Raw genomic sequence first — 16667 nt, 5'->3', positions numbered from 1 at the left:
TATGAGACAACCTGGTTGGCGAGACCATGGGCTCAGGTAGCTGACTACTGTCTCTGCAAACTGCAGCAGGAGAAGCTGTTTCAGGAGAATTTTGGGGTGGTCCTGCTCTGGGGTGGGAGCTGGACTTGGTGAATCAGGCTGTCTGAGGACATGGTTGAGCTACCACCATCCTTGGAGAAATCTAGAAAGACAGATGTGGTGCCAAGGGGACAGGGTTTAGTGGTGGACACAGCAGAGCTAGGGTAGTGGTTGGACTTGATCTTGAAGGTCTTTTCCAATCAGAATGTTACTCTGATATGTTAAAAAGCCTTAACTTCAGGAAGGAGAGGCCTGACGGTATAGTTATCAAGTATATCCACAGTGGATCTCACCGAGTACCACCCCTCCCACTCTTTGCTGTACACAAGTGCACAGGATGTGGAAATGCTGAGACTTGGGCACCTTCAGCCTTGGCATAGAAAGAGGACAATACACTTCACCCTCAGCTTGAAACAGCACAACAGACACGAGGTATCAGGACACACAGACAAGGGGCACAGCAGACAGAAAACACAATTCTCACTCCATCTAGTTGCAGTTTTATTTATTGCTTTTTTCTGTTGCATATTAACTTCAAGTCCCACGTTTTAGGGTCAGTCCTTCTGCACTCATTTAGCTTAGATTTTAAGAAGTGGGTTTGAACTGGTAACAGAAAGATCATCAGGCTATGTGCCTCTACTTGCCACATATTTAGTAACATTCTTTCCATGTAAACTTGCAAATTGCCAATCTGCCACTCAGAAGCTTGCACTGGTGTCACCAGGCGTACTTTCTGACAGAGAAAATCTGTTTATTTTCAGTATTGCAGGTCCATGCTCATAGCCCAGCAAATGTTTACTGGCGTACAGAAGTCCAGAGCCACATTCACAGCTTTTACCTAGCTGACATCAGAAGTTATTTTCACAGCACCAGTGTGTCTTCACTCAGCAAAGTGCACAATCCAGTCCTACTGTTCCACTACTAGGTATGTAACTGATTTTTCTCTTGGGACCTACGCACTTAGAGAAGGATTTAATGATCTTTAACAAGAGAAATTAGTTGTTACTAAAATAACAGGCAGCAGTAACACTCCATGGGTAACAGCATTGATTTTGTCAGTGAGCTCAAACATTATGGTCATTACTTTGGTGTCACAGACCATTAAAGTGTTACACCCGCCAAAATAGTAATGCAATATTTCCCATATTACTGTTCAAAACACTGTCCTTACCATCCATTGAGCCTTCACTAAGTTAGATTGCATTGCTATTTTGGCGGGTTTAACACTTTAAGGACAAAATGGTGGCATCTCCTGAGCTATCCAGGACCTCACTCGGCTACAAAAGCATCCATCTCTGAAAGGCATTTATTTCTCCCTTCAGGACCACAGGGGAAGCAACTGGGTTTTGCAAAATGAAGCTGAAGAAATAACCAAATTCCTGGATAAGGCACCTATGAAGACCTCCAGAAATCCTGAAATTAAACATATAGATCATATACATCCCTAGGGTGCAGGATGTTGTGTGCATACAATGCTGTGGCCTGAGTAACACACATGAAGTCACAGTTGCTGGGATAGAACATGCACTAGACTACACATGCTTATTTTTTAACAGGCACACCTCTCATGACACTGTTGGCTGTGCGTTACATGCTCAGAGGTGGTCCCAAGGCAGGAAAGGGTTTGGTACAGATTGGAAAACAGCTTTGACAAGACTATTTCAGCCATCATAAATTAGAGTGACCAGAAGGTAAAGTCTGACTCCTGGACAGTCTGAGATAAGGAAAGGGTTAGGGCTGCACGATGGCCAGGCTGGTCAGCCAGGCTGGTCAGAAAGAGGTGCTCAAACACAGCATCTTAGTCAATATGACTGGGGGTTATGACTTCTACCAGCTTAATTAAAAAACAGCATTTGTTTAAAGTCTTATGCATTTTGGTGGAATTTGAATTCTTGTCATTATTAATTTGTTCAAAAGTATCTGCCTTGTAATGACAGGAATTAACATCCAGTGATCCATAATGCATGAAGACTGATACTACTTCCATTATTTTTTACTTGGCTTCTAAATGGACAATTTCTTAATATATTTTTCTCTGCAAAAATGACAGTGGAGGCTGCAAGCTTCTTTTATATATATACACTTTTTTTTTTCCAGCTTTGGATAGTTTCTGTTGTTTACCAAAAAATATACAATATGTCATTCTTGATTCATTAAGAAATTCCCTCTCATTCTTCAATTCAATCAGTCTCCTTAAATAACAGAGTTCTTAAAATTTAGAGTAAATCTTCAAGTTAAGGTCTGAGTCTGTCCTCTACACAAGGCAGATTATAATTGGTCTGCTCTTGTCTGTCATTTCCTATCCAGCCAGCCTGCCTATTGACCCTTCGATCTATCATCTGAGGAGAATACTATCAAAACACAGCTTTGCGTGTTTGATTATATCAATTTGGGTTCATAATATTTTGTAGGAATCAAAAATTAAATCCTGTTTTCCTAGCATCAGTACTTGTTCACCTTGACTCACTCCAATATGAATTATCAGCTGCTAATTTTATATGTGGGCCTGCAGGCCTATACCAGATGAAAAACTGGAATAATTTACTCCTGATATTAGGATAGGCTTTATTTACCTCACACGTGTAAAATGATCTAGCTAGCATCCTGAACAAAAAATACTCACATTCTGTACATTACAATCCACCTTTAGTAGGTACAGTTTCCTGGCTACATAAAAACACATAGTCTTTCTATTACAGGTTTTTAAATTTAAGCGTTTTAGACCTTCTGTAACTCGAAGACTTAGTTATGCTCAACATGGGGAAGCCAGGAAGTCCTGAAAGGGGGATATTCAGCTCAACTGTTTATTATTTTTAACAATATGTAACTATCATTGTCCAGTTTAAGGTTCATAGAAAATCTTGCCCGTTTGTGATATTCCAACACTATGGCTAATGCCTGTACTCTTTAAAAATTACCACTACTGTTGAGACTGGAGGTTGCTGGTTTTTATAGGAATTGTGTACTCACGATTTTAAATAAAGTAAATGGATCTGAATATATGGAAAATATGGCTTAGTTTTCTGGAAACTGCCAGTCATGGCAACTTCTTTGCTAACTTCAATGCAAAATCAGGGCCCTATCAGCCACTTTTTAGATGAGCTATGTCTTAAACCCTATGATTCTTCCCTAAGAAAATCCAGAGAGACAGTAACAAAGCTAAAATTAGAAATCAGGAGCTGCAGCTTCCAAGGCAAATGCACATTACGTGACATTTTTTCAATACCACAGGCATTTTCTGCTAGCAAAAATGGCTTGCAGAATATATTCCACAATGCAAAAAAATCCTCCTTCAAAACTCAGGGTTGGATGACAACATGGTGTTTACTTACCAAAATTCAAAACCCCAATATTTAAAGAAACAGTGCAGAACAATGTAAATAATTAATTCTGATTATTAAATAATGACTGCATCATAACTTGCAGCTATAATGGCATCACCCAAGCTATGCAACTGCTCTCAAAAATAATATATGCAGTCAAAATAGTAATCTGTAGAGGCACTGTAATCTGTTCAAGTACATCACACAATTAATCATTCTCCAGAACACCTTCATGAAACTTTTCTTATATATACCTAATACAGAAAGCTACAGACTCAGATGGAACATTTTATTGCTCACAAAGAGTAGCAAAAACATGAATCATGGTACATATTTAAAGAACTCAGCTGCTTGCAGCCAAAACCTAGAAAACGGAATTTTATCTTAAATACAAATGGTTTATCCCAGGAATATTCCAGCAAAAGGCTTTGGCCCTTGTGAGGTCTCCACACCCAGCAAACTACAAGCAAATCTGGAGCTGCACAGACTGGAAAGCACCGGGTTATAAAGCAGCCAGAGAAAAGCACCATTTGCTTGTGCAGGTTCCCCACTGGAGCAGCAGGGTCTCCCAAGCTGATGGGACAGCTCTTGTTTCCTCTCAAGAGCAACAGTCCTAGAACTCTTCCTCACGGCAGTTTACAGCTAAATACGCAAACCCAGCACTTTACACTCCGCGTAAAGCCAGGCAAATATCGTGCATTCTGCACGTATCAGTTCGGACAGTGTCAGTCATGCCAGGCAAGGCCTTGCTACTGAAATAAACGTGTGGCTTAGCAGGCTCATGGATTTAAGAACAACTCTTGCCAGACTCGTGCAGCACAACAGCTTCCGTGCACGCAGCACGTGCTCATATCTGAGAGCAATTACAGAGACAGCACAGCTGGGCAACAGAACGAGCACTGAAATCCGAGTTGGTTCCCTCCTGGAATTAGTTCCAGAAGACATTTTGGGGGCTCTGAACTCTTCTGATTTTCATCCAGACAACTGCATTTTGCCAATTATCCCCTCAGGCTCTGTTACAAGATGACCTGGCCACTTTAACTTCACATTCAGGGAATTCTCCTCCCCCTCATTCTCCTCCTCCTCTATTCTGCATTGGTGAGGCTGCATCTGGAGTATTGTGTCCAGTTCTGGGCCCCACAGTTCAAGAAGGACAGGGAACTGCTTGAGAGAGCCCAGTGCAGAGCCACAGAGATGATGAAGGGAGTGGAACATCTCCCTTATGAGGAAAGGCTGAGGGAGCTGGGTCTCTTGAGTTTGGAGAAAAGGAGACTGAGGGGTGACCTCATCCATGTTTACAAATATGTAAGGGGTGAGTGTCAAGGGGACGGAGTTAGGCTTTTCTCAGTGATGACCAGTGATGGGACAAGGGGTAATGGGTGCAAATTGGAGCATAGGAGGTTCAAGGTGAATATCCGAAAAAATGTTTTTACTGTGAGAGTGACAGAGCACTGGAACAGGCTGTCCAGAGAGGTTGTGGAGTCTCCTTCTCTGGAGACATTCAAAACCCACCTGGACACGTTCCTGTGTGATGTGCTCTGGGTGACCCTGCTCTGGCAGGGAGGTTGGGCTGGATGATCTTTCGAGGTCCCTTCCAGCCCCTAAGATTCTATGATTCTATGATTCCCACCCAAACATCTTATTACAGCAGTCAGCTTAGACTCTTCAGGGTACAGCAGGTTTTCTCATTCTTTCCACAGTTGGCCACTTGAAAGTTGTGCTTTCAGTTCCTCTGACTTGCATTACAGCAGTCAGCAAGAGTCCTTGTGACATCACAGACCACGTTTTGCTTAGAAGTTGTGAGTCATCCACATTCAAATCCTAAAGCCACCTGAGCAGAGCACTATTTGCTTCAATTGGGTTGAGTATGCATTAAGTATTGTATCAAAAAATCCAGATGGACCATGTGCAGTAGCATTGCATTGGAAACAAATGTGACATTTTGCAGTTTCTGAAAAAATCCTTTGAAAGACAAAACATGCTCTAGGTTACAAAGGTATTTGAGCACCTGCAATGCAGAAAAAATATTACTTAATCAAAAGCAAACAGATAGATAGACTAATGCTATTTCAGGACAGAGTATGGTTCAAATCAGTAGTTCATTTAAAATGTACTAAAGTACTGCTTTTGGTAGGTCTCCTAGTATTGCCCGCCTGTGATTTGCTGGCGGCTGCTCGTTGCTTTTCTCGGGGACGCTGAGGAGCAAGAAGGCAGAGGTGCTGGCAGCCTGGCGTGTCTGTGCGGCTGCTTGTCTCCTGAAGCACGTAGCTGAGTGGTGTGTGAGAGCTGAGCTCTCACCAGGGGCACTTACCGAGCCGGGACGTTGCAGCGTCACAGAAACATTCACAGTGTCTCCTTTCCACATTTCCTTGACATCCAGGGTAGCATAAACAGATCAGCAGGGCCTTGGTTTAACTGCCATCGAAAATAACGTGTTTTCAGGTACTAGGTAAATAATTTATGTCACTCACTTGCAGTGAAAGCACAAGAGGCAGTGAGCACAAACTGATACATTGTTTTTTTTTCCCCTTAAACGGAAGAAAAATTAACTTCTGTGGTAATTGAGCACTGGAACAGGTTGCCTATGGAAGTTGTGGCGTCTCCATCCTTGGATATAATAAAAACCTAACTGGAAATGATCCTGAGCAACCTACTTGACCCTATTGTGAGCAGGGGGGTTAGAATAAACAGTCTCCAGAGGTCTCTTGCAACTTCAGCTGTTCTGTGTATCTGTGATTCTCTACTGTACTTGAAGAAACAGGTTTTTTTTCCTTTTTTTTTTTTCCCCAGTGCTTTGTTATTTTATTATTTGGTTGCTGTATCAGTGAAAGGTCTTGGTGTTCATTTTATCTGTCAGTACTAACATACAGTTTGCTCTGCAGATGTCATCTAGCATGGCAGGTGAAGAGGACTTCTTTTTGGAAGAAAAAAGTTTCAAGCAGTACTGTGAAGAATTTATTAAGCATTCACAGCAGATAGGAGATGGTTGGGAATGGAGAACTAGCAAGGTAATAATAGTGTTAATCTTTAGATTCCATTGTTGGTGTTTTTGAGCTGTTCACAACTGCCACAAGCTGGAGCATCCTTTAAAGGGGGTTTACATCACATAAAATGAATAGCATTCACACAGCTGATCCAAGAACAAAATAGTGCATAGGTAGTTTACAGGAGGATTTAGGCCAGTACATCTGTTGAATAGGGTTCCTGAATCCAAACTGCTGTGATGGTCTAGTGAAGCTTGTGTATCAGAGGGGAAGGATCACCAGAGATGATTGCTGCTTTGATCAGAAAATGTCTCCTGAGGCATTATGCAGTCTGCGTTGTCAGAATTCCCAGTGATGGGGAAAAAGTCACAGCTCTCAACAAGCCTTTCAAATAATTGGCTATGCTTAAAATGGAGTTAAAAGAAAGAGAAAAGAGCAGTTACTTTTAATCTTGACTGCCTAGCTTTATCTTCAGCCATTGGTAGCTGTACCTTGTGTGCTAAGCTGAGGACCCTTCTTTAATCAGAACTCTCCCTGTTTTGGTACTTTTAGATTGAGATCAATTCATCCCTTAACCTCGTCAGTGTAAAAGCAAAACGTGTTAAGCTGCCTGACTATTTGACATGATTTCCAATATTTTAATAATTCTCGTGGATCTCCTCTGAATCCTTCCCAGTATATGAAAATCCTTCATCTGTGAGCAAAGCTAGACAATGAATCTTGTATCACTGGGAAATTCAAACTTTCCTGCTCTGGGCAAGTGCTGGTGGTTTTGTATTCGAAGGTTACTTTAACCCTTCACACTGAGATAGCACATAGTATTTGTTATATATGACTGATTTAATATTTTGTATTAAAACACTTAGTTGCATACAACCACCACAAAAAACTGTCTGTATTAGTGATCAGTCTTCATTATTTGCTGCTTTCCCATAACTTTCAAACCTCACCAGTAATAATTATATATTGTTTCTATGCCATTAATCAAAAGTTTAAGTAGTGCAGGGCCAAGACTAGGCTCACAGAACCCTGGTAGAATCACTTTTTTAATGATGATTCTCCATTTTTAAATTACATTTGAGATTTGTGAATTAATAATTTTTTCATCCTTTGGTGTGTGTAAGATTAGTGTGGGATTATTTTAATTTTTGAATTTCTGTTTATGGAATCAACAGTTAATCTTGAAGTCTTGAGCATACACTTTTATGTTTACCAACCAAACATGTCTTTTTATATTATTCTGAAAAAAATCTATTTTTCCTAAAAAGTAACTACATTTATTGTATATATTTCTGTGTTTACTGAATTCTGCATGACACTGTCTGTTATTTTGCTTGGATTGCATCAAACTAATAGATATATAGTTAGTTAAATTAGCCAGTATGTAAAGATATATATTGATACATGCTGGCTGTTTCCAGAGTTCTCTGAAACTTCTGCAGTGCTTGAAGACCTTAATAAAATTACCAGTTCTTACATGCTGATTAAAAATGCCTAATAATAGGTACATCATGCTAGTGTCCTGCTTAACCACTTCTCACATGAAAGCTTTGTAATAGTTATGGTTTATAGGTACATAATTTGTATTTGTTATATATATATTTATATATATATTTTGAACACTGTATTTTCCTACTTTGAATACTTATGTTATTTTCTATTTAATAAGTACATGCTATTATAGGTTTTCTTTTTGCCACAGTTTTTTTGAGGGATAAGCAATGGAGGTTTTCACTGTGTTCTTATGCTTCTTCTGCAACTGCCTTTCAATAGTAGGTGGTGTGGCATATTCATTGTTATCTGTGTATTTCTTTCTATTTCTCTACCTTTAAATTTTTATTTTATTTTATACTTTAATGGCTCTGGTGGTTTCCCATGCTTTCATGAAAAATCATGCTTGTACCATTTTGAAATGCAGCAAGTCCCAGAATAAATCTATGCCATGATTTCTACATAAGTAATTATACATTAGCATTTGTAACCCTGCCATCACAGATGAAACAGAATTTCAGTATGAAGCAGGATCTTTGCCTTAGATGTATTCTGTTTAGAAGTTTGTGGTTTTTTGTGTTTTTTTTTTTTAAAAGAGTGCGGATATTAGCCAAGTGTTACAATGCACCTTTTCTTACAGGCAACCATTTGATACTTCAGATTTCAGTCCAGGGCTATATTTGTGAGGATTTATTCAACAAAGAGAGATGCTCTGAGCTGCTATTGGGAATTTAATACACGGGTCAAAGTTTGAACTTTCTGTGAAATAAGAAGCTTTGCTGGAAATAGCAGAAAGAGATAGATTTTGTTCTCACATATAAAAAAAAATTAAGAGGTTTTTTTTGTTTGTGATTTTTTTTTTTTTTTAAATGGGCCAAGTCGGCGACTTTGTGATTTCAGTGTGTGATAAAAACCTGGCCATTGAGACCATCCATTTATTTTATGTTATCTGGGAAGGAAGCTTTTTGTTAACAAGATATGTCATAGTCTTGTTGCCTTTCCTACCAATATATGTGTTGCGGGTAGTTTGGGGCTCTCTTAGTTTTGCTGATGTAATGCACTTGGATCCCATTCCTCATTCCATACTCACGTGAATAGAACCATTGATAGCAATAAGACCACACAAGTAAACCAGGCTTGTAGAACTGTGTTCTTGTGTTCCCATGTTTTCTGCAGAGATTAAATTTAGATGATGAAATCCCTGTTGTTTTTGTGGATCTGGCTCTTGTGGCATAAGCTCACATGGCCCAAGCAGAGCCCTGTATTTATAGCTGGAAGTGACATGTTCTAAACTATGTTATTTTTATAATCTGGGTTTTTTTTCCCCAGAAGAAAGCTGTAGAAAGACCAAGATCACCTCTGCAGTAGGACGTAATGAAGCTAAACGTGGTTGCTGTTATTAGGGACAGATAGTTACATCCTGTCAGTGAAGGCTGCCCCTAGCCGCCTTTGTGTTCTGCTTTATGTTTGTTTCATATTTAGTTAGGTTAATCTCTAGGTAATCATATCAAAGGCTATCTCAGTTCCCATTTACTTGTGATACTCAGAGGACTGCTGGCTTAGAAATTTACTCCCTTTCCACGATATAATGGGATCAAAGTCCTTACTAAAGTGTTGATTTATTTATAGGGGCAGAAGTGTACAAAATATATACAGAGAGTGCAACAGCAGGGATGTTTCTCTTCCCTGCCACCTCTTCTCTAGCCTTTGACATGCAGTTGTCGAAGACAGAGACTGCTAACTCCTTGTTTCCAGCTATCCATGGATTATTTTCATGGCACTCAAATAATTTAGACTGCAAAGGCTATGGAGCGTGGCTCCCTTCTGCTGACAGGAAGAACTGGTTCAGAGAGGTGAATATATCCAACCCTTCTCTGGCAAAGCTCAGTGTGCCTTGGGGCATTTTACCTCTGTGGGTGGCTGTAGTACTTTCTTTACTTTCTCTTAGTAGGATAAATACCAATGCAGGTAGCTTTACTCTTGCTTGACACTTGCAAGAAGTTCCACAAGAGAAAGACTTGAGTGTTTATAGTGGGAGAAATGGCTTTTGTATCACGGAGTTAGGCTTTTCTGTCACTGTTGTGTGCTGAATGCTTGATTCTTCATTACACAAGATGCAGTTGGTTCTGCAGTCAGGACATTCAGCAAATCTTGGCAGATTCGTGCTCTTTATGAGATTTATTCAGAAAATATGGCATGCAGTAGAAGTTATAAGCAAGGTAGTTTCTTGTAGTGTGGTTCATGCTTAAAAACTTATGGACAAAAATACATGAAGAGTACTAGCATTTTTATCAGGTGTGAAACTTGATAAGAACAAAGTAAACAAATAGCCATAGCAGATTTTGAACATAGATAGATTCTAGAGTGTCCTTGAAAAAAGAGAGCTAGTGTTCCAGAGTAAGGCTTGTGTTGATTTGAAGGTCAGAATACATGAAATAAACCATGTCAACAATGACAGAATAACTAAAGAATTAAATAATAGTTACATTTCCAGCCTTGTCAAGCAATTTAATGCTACATTCATGAATTTTGTAGAGAAACTTTGAATAGAATCCTTTTTTTTGTCAGATGTGCATATGCTTTCTGTGTTTGTCTAAAATAAAAAGTAACAAAATGGCTAATAAGCCCCCAATTTCATTTGTTTCCTTTGAGAAATAAATACTTAACGTGCAACTACTGTTCTTTGTGTTTTTATACTCTTTCTCCCTTTTGGAGTGTACACTTTTCTAATATGTCTGTTATTACATGTTTTTTCTCCTCTTATTTCTAATTAATAAAAAATAGGTATACGTGTGTGTGTGTGCAGATAGTCAGGTCAGCAAGGAGGAAAATACCCTAAAACCTTCTCCTTCCACTGAGATTGCACAAGGGCCATTTATAGCATTAGGTGATGTGGCTTGGGAGACAAAATGATAAAAAGGGAGCTGGGAGAGGGTACAGCTTAGTTTGTTTTCTCTTGCATTTGACCCTCAAAGGTGACCAAAAGAAGGGAACAAATTGTAACTCTGCGCACATAAGTTCTGAAGTGGGTTTGTTGTTTTTCTTTTCAGGAATTTAAGAATGTTAGGGGGGAATAGAGCAAAAATAAAGCTATGTACCAAGAATTGGGAAGTTTAAATTGGCATGAATGCAGTGCTCAAAATAGGTAAAAGTCATTGATAGCTGCTCTTTTTGACCTTAGAGCACTGTCTTTCAGTTCCTTGGCACTCATCCTGATGACCAGGTAGCAGTTACCTAATTTGATTAATGGATATATTAAATTTTATTTTTATTGTTCAAGTCTTTGACTTCTTTTGAGATCAAGAACTAGTGTAAACTACATGTGAAAAGATACTGAAAAGCAGTGCAGTCATGCCGATGACTATAAAAAGACCTGGACCTTATGCCTAAATACCATGCTCTGTTTATTTTCTAGAGCAGTGACAGCATTTAGCATTTTGGTTACAGAAATTTTTTTCTTTCTTGTTTTCTGAACACAGGGCCTTGGTGATGGTTATCTTAGTAAAACACAGTTCCAAGTAAGAAATAGAAACATCCCAGCAGATCTCATGGAGAAAAACAGTGATAACACTGAACCAACCTTATTTACACATGTTGAAGTAAGTACAGATGTTAATTTTCTGTGTTTACTGGATAAACCATGAACTAGATTTAAAAAAACCAACAACTATAGTGTTGATTTAAGTCCTTACAGAAAGATTTCAGATCTTGAGTTACCAGTGACTTTTAATTATTCTTCCTATAGTTGTTCGTATTCAGGTGTACTGCTATATTGGTAATCAAAGTTGGGAGTAAATGGAAAGGCTCAAGCATGTTTTATATATGTATTTTCATTATGGAAGGGTAATACTTATTTGCACATTGTTTCACTAGCGTTAAGGAATCTTTTTGTGGAAAAAATAAAATTTAGTTATCTTAGAGATAAATATTAATTAAAAAAAATCCCGAACAACTGAGATTAATATTAATTATAAGTAGTATTTACTAGAGTGGTGCATAGGAATTTTATATTCCTTGCAAACTTTTCTACTATGGAACTAACTTTAAATACTGTGCAATTTTTTAAAATTGGCGGTGGGAAGTAAAATACGTTTGTTGTTTTAGAAGAATATGTTGCTTTCTTCGAGAAAATGAAACTCATTGAACTCAGGGTGAACTGATCTGAATAATTATTTGCTTGTTAGATTCTTCATTAGACCTCTAGATTATTGTCTACTCAAGATATAAGTTGTAGAGATTCAGTTCCTTGTTATGTTTTACCACAAATGTGACCAGAAATGCTGGATTAAAATTGACTGAAAATAATGTATTTATGTATTATAAGTACATAATTATGTTGAACAGATGAACATGGCATATTTTCTAGTTAACTTTTTCTGCAACAATTCCTTTTTTCATCAGCACATTGTTGTTTTGTTGTGTTTTTTTTCCCCACAGTGACTCTGAAATGAGTATTCTTTTGGCTTGTTTTTTTGAAGGAAGTGGCACTTAAAACAATCATGCACTGTGTTAGTCTATGATGTAGCAGTTTCTACTGATTTTTGAGTTTCACTGTATTTCAGAAATGATTAGGTTCTTAAAATTTTGTGAAAGCAGATGGCTATCTAGATGAAAAATGACTTTTACTAGAAGTTAGAACTTTGATCTTTGTATTCTGTTTGTCTAGTCTGTGCAAGTATGAAACTGGACTAAAGCAGCACCTTTGTCTCTTAGAATGCCATGAGGAACATCTAAAGTTCAAATGGCACAAGTAAGCTGGAAACAAGACATGCTTCTATTACCAATAAAACAACTTGTTCAATTAATTATAAAAAGCAAAAAAACCCCCAAAACAACAAACAAACAAAGAAATAAAAAAGTTTTACAACCCCATTGCTGATGCACCAGCTTTGATATGGATTGGAATCCATATAATCTTTAGAATCACAAACTTGCATTTGTTTGGTAAGTACCAATTTATAAGCATAGTATGTAAGTAATCTGAAGGGTAGCGGAAGCATTTTAAGTTTTCCTCTAATTTAAATTCTAGTATTTCTTAAAATGAAGGCTAAAAACAGTGCTTTAGAGATCTGTATTTAATTGACACTATGACAGTGTTCGTATACTTCAGTCCTGACTTGTGAGAACAGATTCCTGTTTCTGTTCAAAATTGCTTTTGATGATGATGCCTTTTTTACTAATGAATCGAGTCTTCATTACAGAGTGTGTTTTAAAAGAACATTTTGTAAAAAACTATTCAGTCCTTTGTCTGAAAAGTTGTATCTGCTATAGAAAAAGTTTCAGAACACAAAAAAGCTTCAGAGCCTGTAATATACTGAAACAGAGACTTTTATATACTGGAATATAACAATAAACAGTCTTTAATATACTGAAGTATGATTCCAGGCCAAACTCTGGTTTATCAAGATGCCTATATTAATAATTACTCTTGAAATATTCTGAAATATTTCTGTTTTGGATCACAGAGATGTATCTAGGTTGGAAGAGATCTTGAATATTAGCTGATTGTCTTTGAGAAGGAGTTTTTGCTCATGTTACATAGTAGCAGTAAAGATGGGAGAGTGAAGCAAGGGAAAGGTCTTAGAAAATTATGTAGGTTTTAAGACCTTATGCATAGGAAGAAAAATGGGTTTCCTTTCTAAAGTGGTCACTGCCTAATAGAGATTATGTCAGATTTATATTCTTCATTGAACTGGAGAGTAACCAGGCTGTTAAATTTATTTAATCTAGAAAATGGGAGAAGCACACCAATAAGTTGGAAAATGAAATTTGGATATATAAAGTAAAAATATATATTTAAGGAGAAGGAAGGAAGTGGTGCCTGTAGAGAGGATAGATTTGCTCAGATATAGCAGTGCATATTTTTCTTCACAGATATTGAATGCAAGAGTCCTGTTGCACTGTTCTAAGTGTCTGTTATTTAAATAGGCTTTGTCTTTGCAAAAGTACTTGTTGCACCCATAAATCAAAATGTTATGGAGTTAACTGCAATCACTTGGAGGTTCAGGTTAGATCCAGAAAAAGGTTTTTCACCCAGAGGGTGGTTGAGCACTGGAACAAGCTCTCCAGGGCAGTGGTCATGGCACCAAGCCTGCCTGAGCTCAAGAAGCGTTTGGATGATGCTCTCAGGTACATGGTGTGATTCTTGGGGTGCTCTGCACAGGGCCAGGAGTTGGACTTGATGATGCTGATGGGTCCCTTCCAACTCAGCATATTCCATGATTCTCTGGTTCTAAGTTATTGAAATACTGAGTTCAGCAAAAGTTGTGATCTTGGTAGAAATTGGCGAGGTTTGTACTGGTTATATGCCTTCGATATTTAATATTTTTTTCCTTAAAAAATGTATAAATTTTATTTTTATATATTTGAGGTCTGAAGGAGGTCTAGATTAAAATTTTATTTTTGAAAAACAGTAGCCATTGTCTGATAGTTCCATCTTTCAAAATGTTGTTTCAGAATTACTGTTGTGATCTATATTTTTCTATATTGTATCTGTAGTATTAGTTTTACTGAGGTATTCTGTCAGTTGCCCAGTCTTCTTCAAGGCATAGTAGGATATGACACATAGTTTTATGGAAGATAATTAACAAGGAACAGCAAGAACGGACAAGTTAGGAAATTAAGGTCCTAACAATATTCATTGTTAGGAACAATGTTGACCAAAAAACAAGATGAAAATGTGATGTGGTATATGACAGGGCATTAGAGACCACAAGATTTTTCTCTTCTTTTCCTGAGGATCCAGTTCAGAGATTACAAGTAGAACATTAGTTTTGGCAGGCATGGTGAAAATTAGGAGGAAAATTAGAAGACAAGTTTTTGAAGCTGAAGGGAAATACAGGGTAGTTGTCCATAAGAAGGATATAACTCCTATTTAAGTAATTGAACCAAAGACACATCAGGGAAGAGGTGATGTTGAATAAATCAGTGAACATATCCTGTTGTAGCGAAGAGTACAATTAGGACATTGAAGCTGCAGAGAAGCAAAATTATTGCTGTTCTGTTCTTTTTAAATTTATGAACAGATACTGATGTATAATGATACAGTGCAGAAAATACACAGAATAGTTGAAGTAACTTTATTTAAATAGAAAATGTTATAACAGCATCAAAAATTACTTATTTTACAGGATCTCCAGGAAGCTGATCAAAATATTTGAAAAGTTTATTTCAGTTCACTGGTGATATGGACAGTTATGGTTTCCAGTTTTCCATTTCATTGTCTCATATTAAAGTATTTGAAGCCTTCCTAGTGAAGGAGTGGTGAATAATATGTATTGTAGTCTTTCCTGTAGAGCAGTCTGTGTTACATGGTATGTTTGATTCCTTTTACACAAGTTGTGTTTTTATCTGAAAACCAAGAATAAAATTCTGTATGAGTTTCTTTCTCCTAATTTTAGAAATGTGCAACATAGAGCTTGTCACTTAAATCTTTGTTTCAGCATGAAGAGGTAAAAAAGCATTTCAGGATATAAATCAGTCAGCCTATTTTAGGTGTCTTCTCTAGGAGAAGATGAGTCTGAAAGTGTCTGTCTTTCTTGACTGATGATCAAGGGAAGCTAGTTGGTTAAGCTGGGTGTAGGTGTCTGCATTTTGTCATGTGAATCTCACACAACAAAATATGGATCTGAGCTCATTAAAAGCAATAGTAGTTTTTTCTGGTGACTTAAATGAGACCAGGATTTCACTTTGATGGTAAAGCTTATACTTGGCTGAGGTCTGTATGTCATAAAATAGCAGCACACACACAGACAAAAAATATTAAGGATAAACTGTGTGAGCAGCTGACATTGACTTAAAGGTTGACTGAAATCCTTACATGGAGACTGGCATGCTTGTGCAGTGGAATGCTGTGGCCTTTGTGACACTGGGTGTCAGCTCTGGCAGTCACAGTCAGTACATGTAACACACCTGCACATGCTAGTATGCCAAAGTACCATCATTTGAGGGGGCTATAGTGGTGCAAGTTGCTTCTTTAAAGCTCTTACTGCAACTTCTTGCATAGGAGTCTTCACATTGCAGATATTGTAAGATGCTGTGGATCAGCTGATTGACAGGAAGTTGCTGTAATAGGAGGCTGCCCTCTCTATAGGACCAGCATATATAGGACCAGTATCTATAGAATACAGCAGAAGCTTAGAACAGCTTTGGGAGTTACTGTCCTGTAATGCAGCAAGTTCACGTGTGACCTAGTATGATGCAGGTTTTCCATTTTCTGGAACTTGAAGGCTTCTGCCATATGCACAACAGTTAATTGATGGCTTCTTCAGCTTATTGGCAAGCCTGCAGAATTCAGACTGTCTCCTTGTTATCCTTTCACGTGTCAGTGAACCTTTGATATCTGCTGGTTTCCAGACACACTCTTGGCAATAACTGAGCTGTGCTAGGCAGTAGAGGAATAACCTTATGAACTCATATGAGGACTGTGTTGGGTGTTGGGAGCTGTGAGAAGGCTTGCAGCTGTAAGTGGGCACACTATAAGTGTCAAGAGTTGGATTTTACACTGTATTCAAGTTACCCTTAAGACAAGTATAGATGAAGGTAAATGTAAAAAAGGATTTATGTTCACATAGATGCACTTACACTACAAAGCAAGATTTCTGGAGGCAGGTATACTTAAATACTAATATCTGCTTAGGGCAGTTTAAGAACGTTTCTGTCTTTATACTTGACAGTAAATGAGTTGTTAAACTGTTTATCAAACCAGGTGCCAGGGGATCTGTTTTATGCAAACCCGATCTTTCCATTTGCCTTTTTACTGGGAAAGGATTGAGAATGTTCTTCAGGAATG

The 16667-nt window shown here is 37.9% G+C and overlaps 2 protein-coding genes across 2 annotated transcripts in view; one reads left to right on the top strand and one right to left on the bottom strand.

The window, feature by feature from the left end:
* Positions 1 to 5766, bottom strand: part of SSBP2 (single-stranded DNA binding protein 2) — a 256985-nt gene extending 251219 nt beyond the window's left edge. Inside the window, exon 1 of the mRNA XM_010008407.1 lies at positions 5713 to 5766. Coding sequence (XP_010006709.1) covers positions 5713 to 5766 — 54 coding nt within the window. The remainder of the gene's footprint in view (positions 1 to 5712) is intronic.
* A 517-nt stretch (positions 5767 to 6283) lies between these two features.
* Positions 6284 to 16667, top strand: part of ATG10 (autophagy related 10) — an 88871-nt gene continuing 78487 nt past the window's right edge. The window contains exons 1-2 of the mRNA XM_010008406.1: positions 6284 to 6409; positions 11356 to 11475. Of these exons, the coding sequence (XP_010006708.1) occupies positions 6284 to 6409; positions 11356 to 11475 (246 nt within the window). The remainder of the gene's footprint in view (positions 6410 to 11355; positions 11476 to 16667) is intronic.

Source organism: Chaetura pelagica, unplaced genomic scaffold (assembly GCF_000747805.2).
Source record: "Chaetura pelagica isolate M959 unplaced genomic scaffold, ChaPel_1.0 scaffold191, whole genome shotgun sequence".
NCBI classification, from domain to species: Eukaryota; Metazoa; Chordata; class Aves; order Apodiformes; family Apodidae; genus Chaetura; species Chaetura pelagica.
The sequence above is the reverse complement of the archived record's forward strand: the minus strand, read 5'-3'. Positions and strand labels throughout refer to the sequence as shown.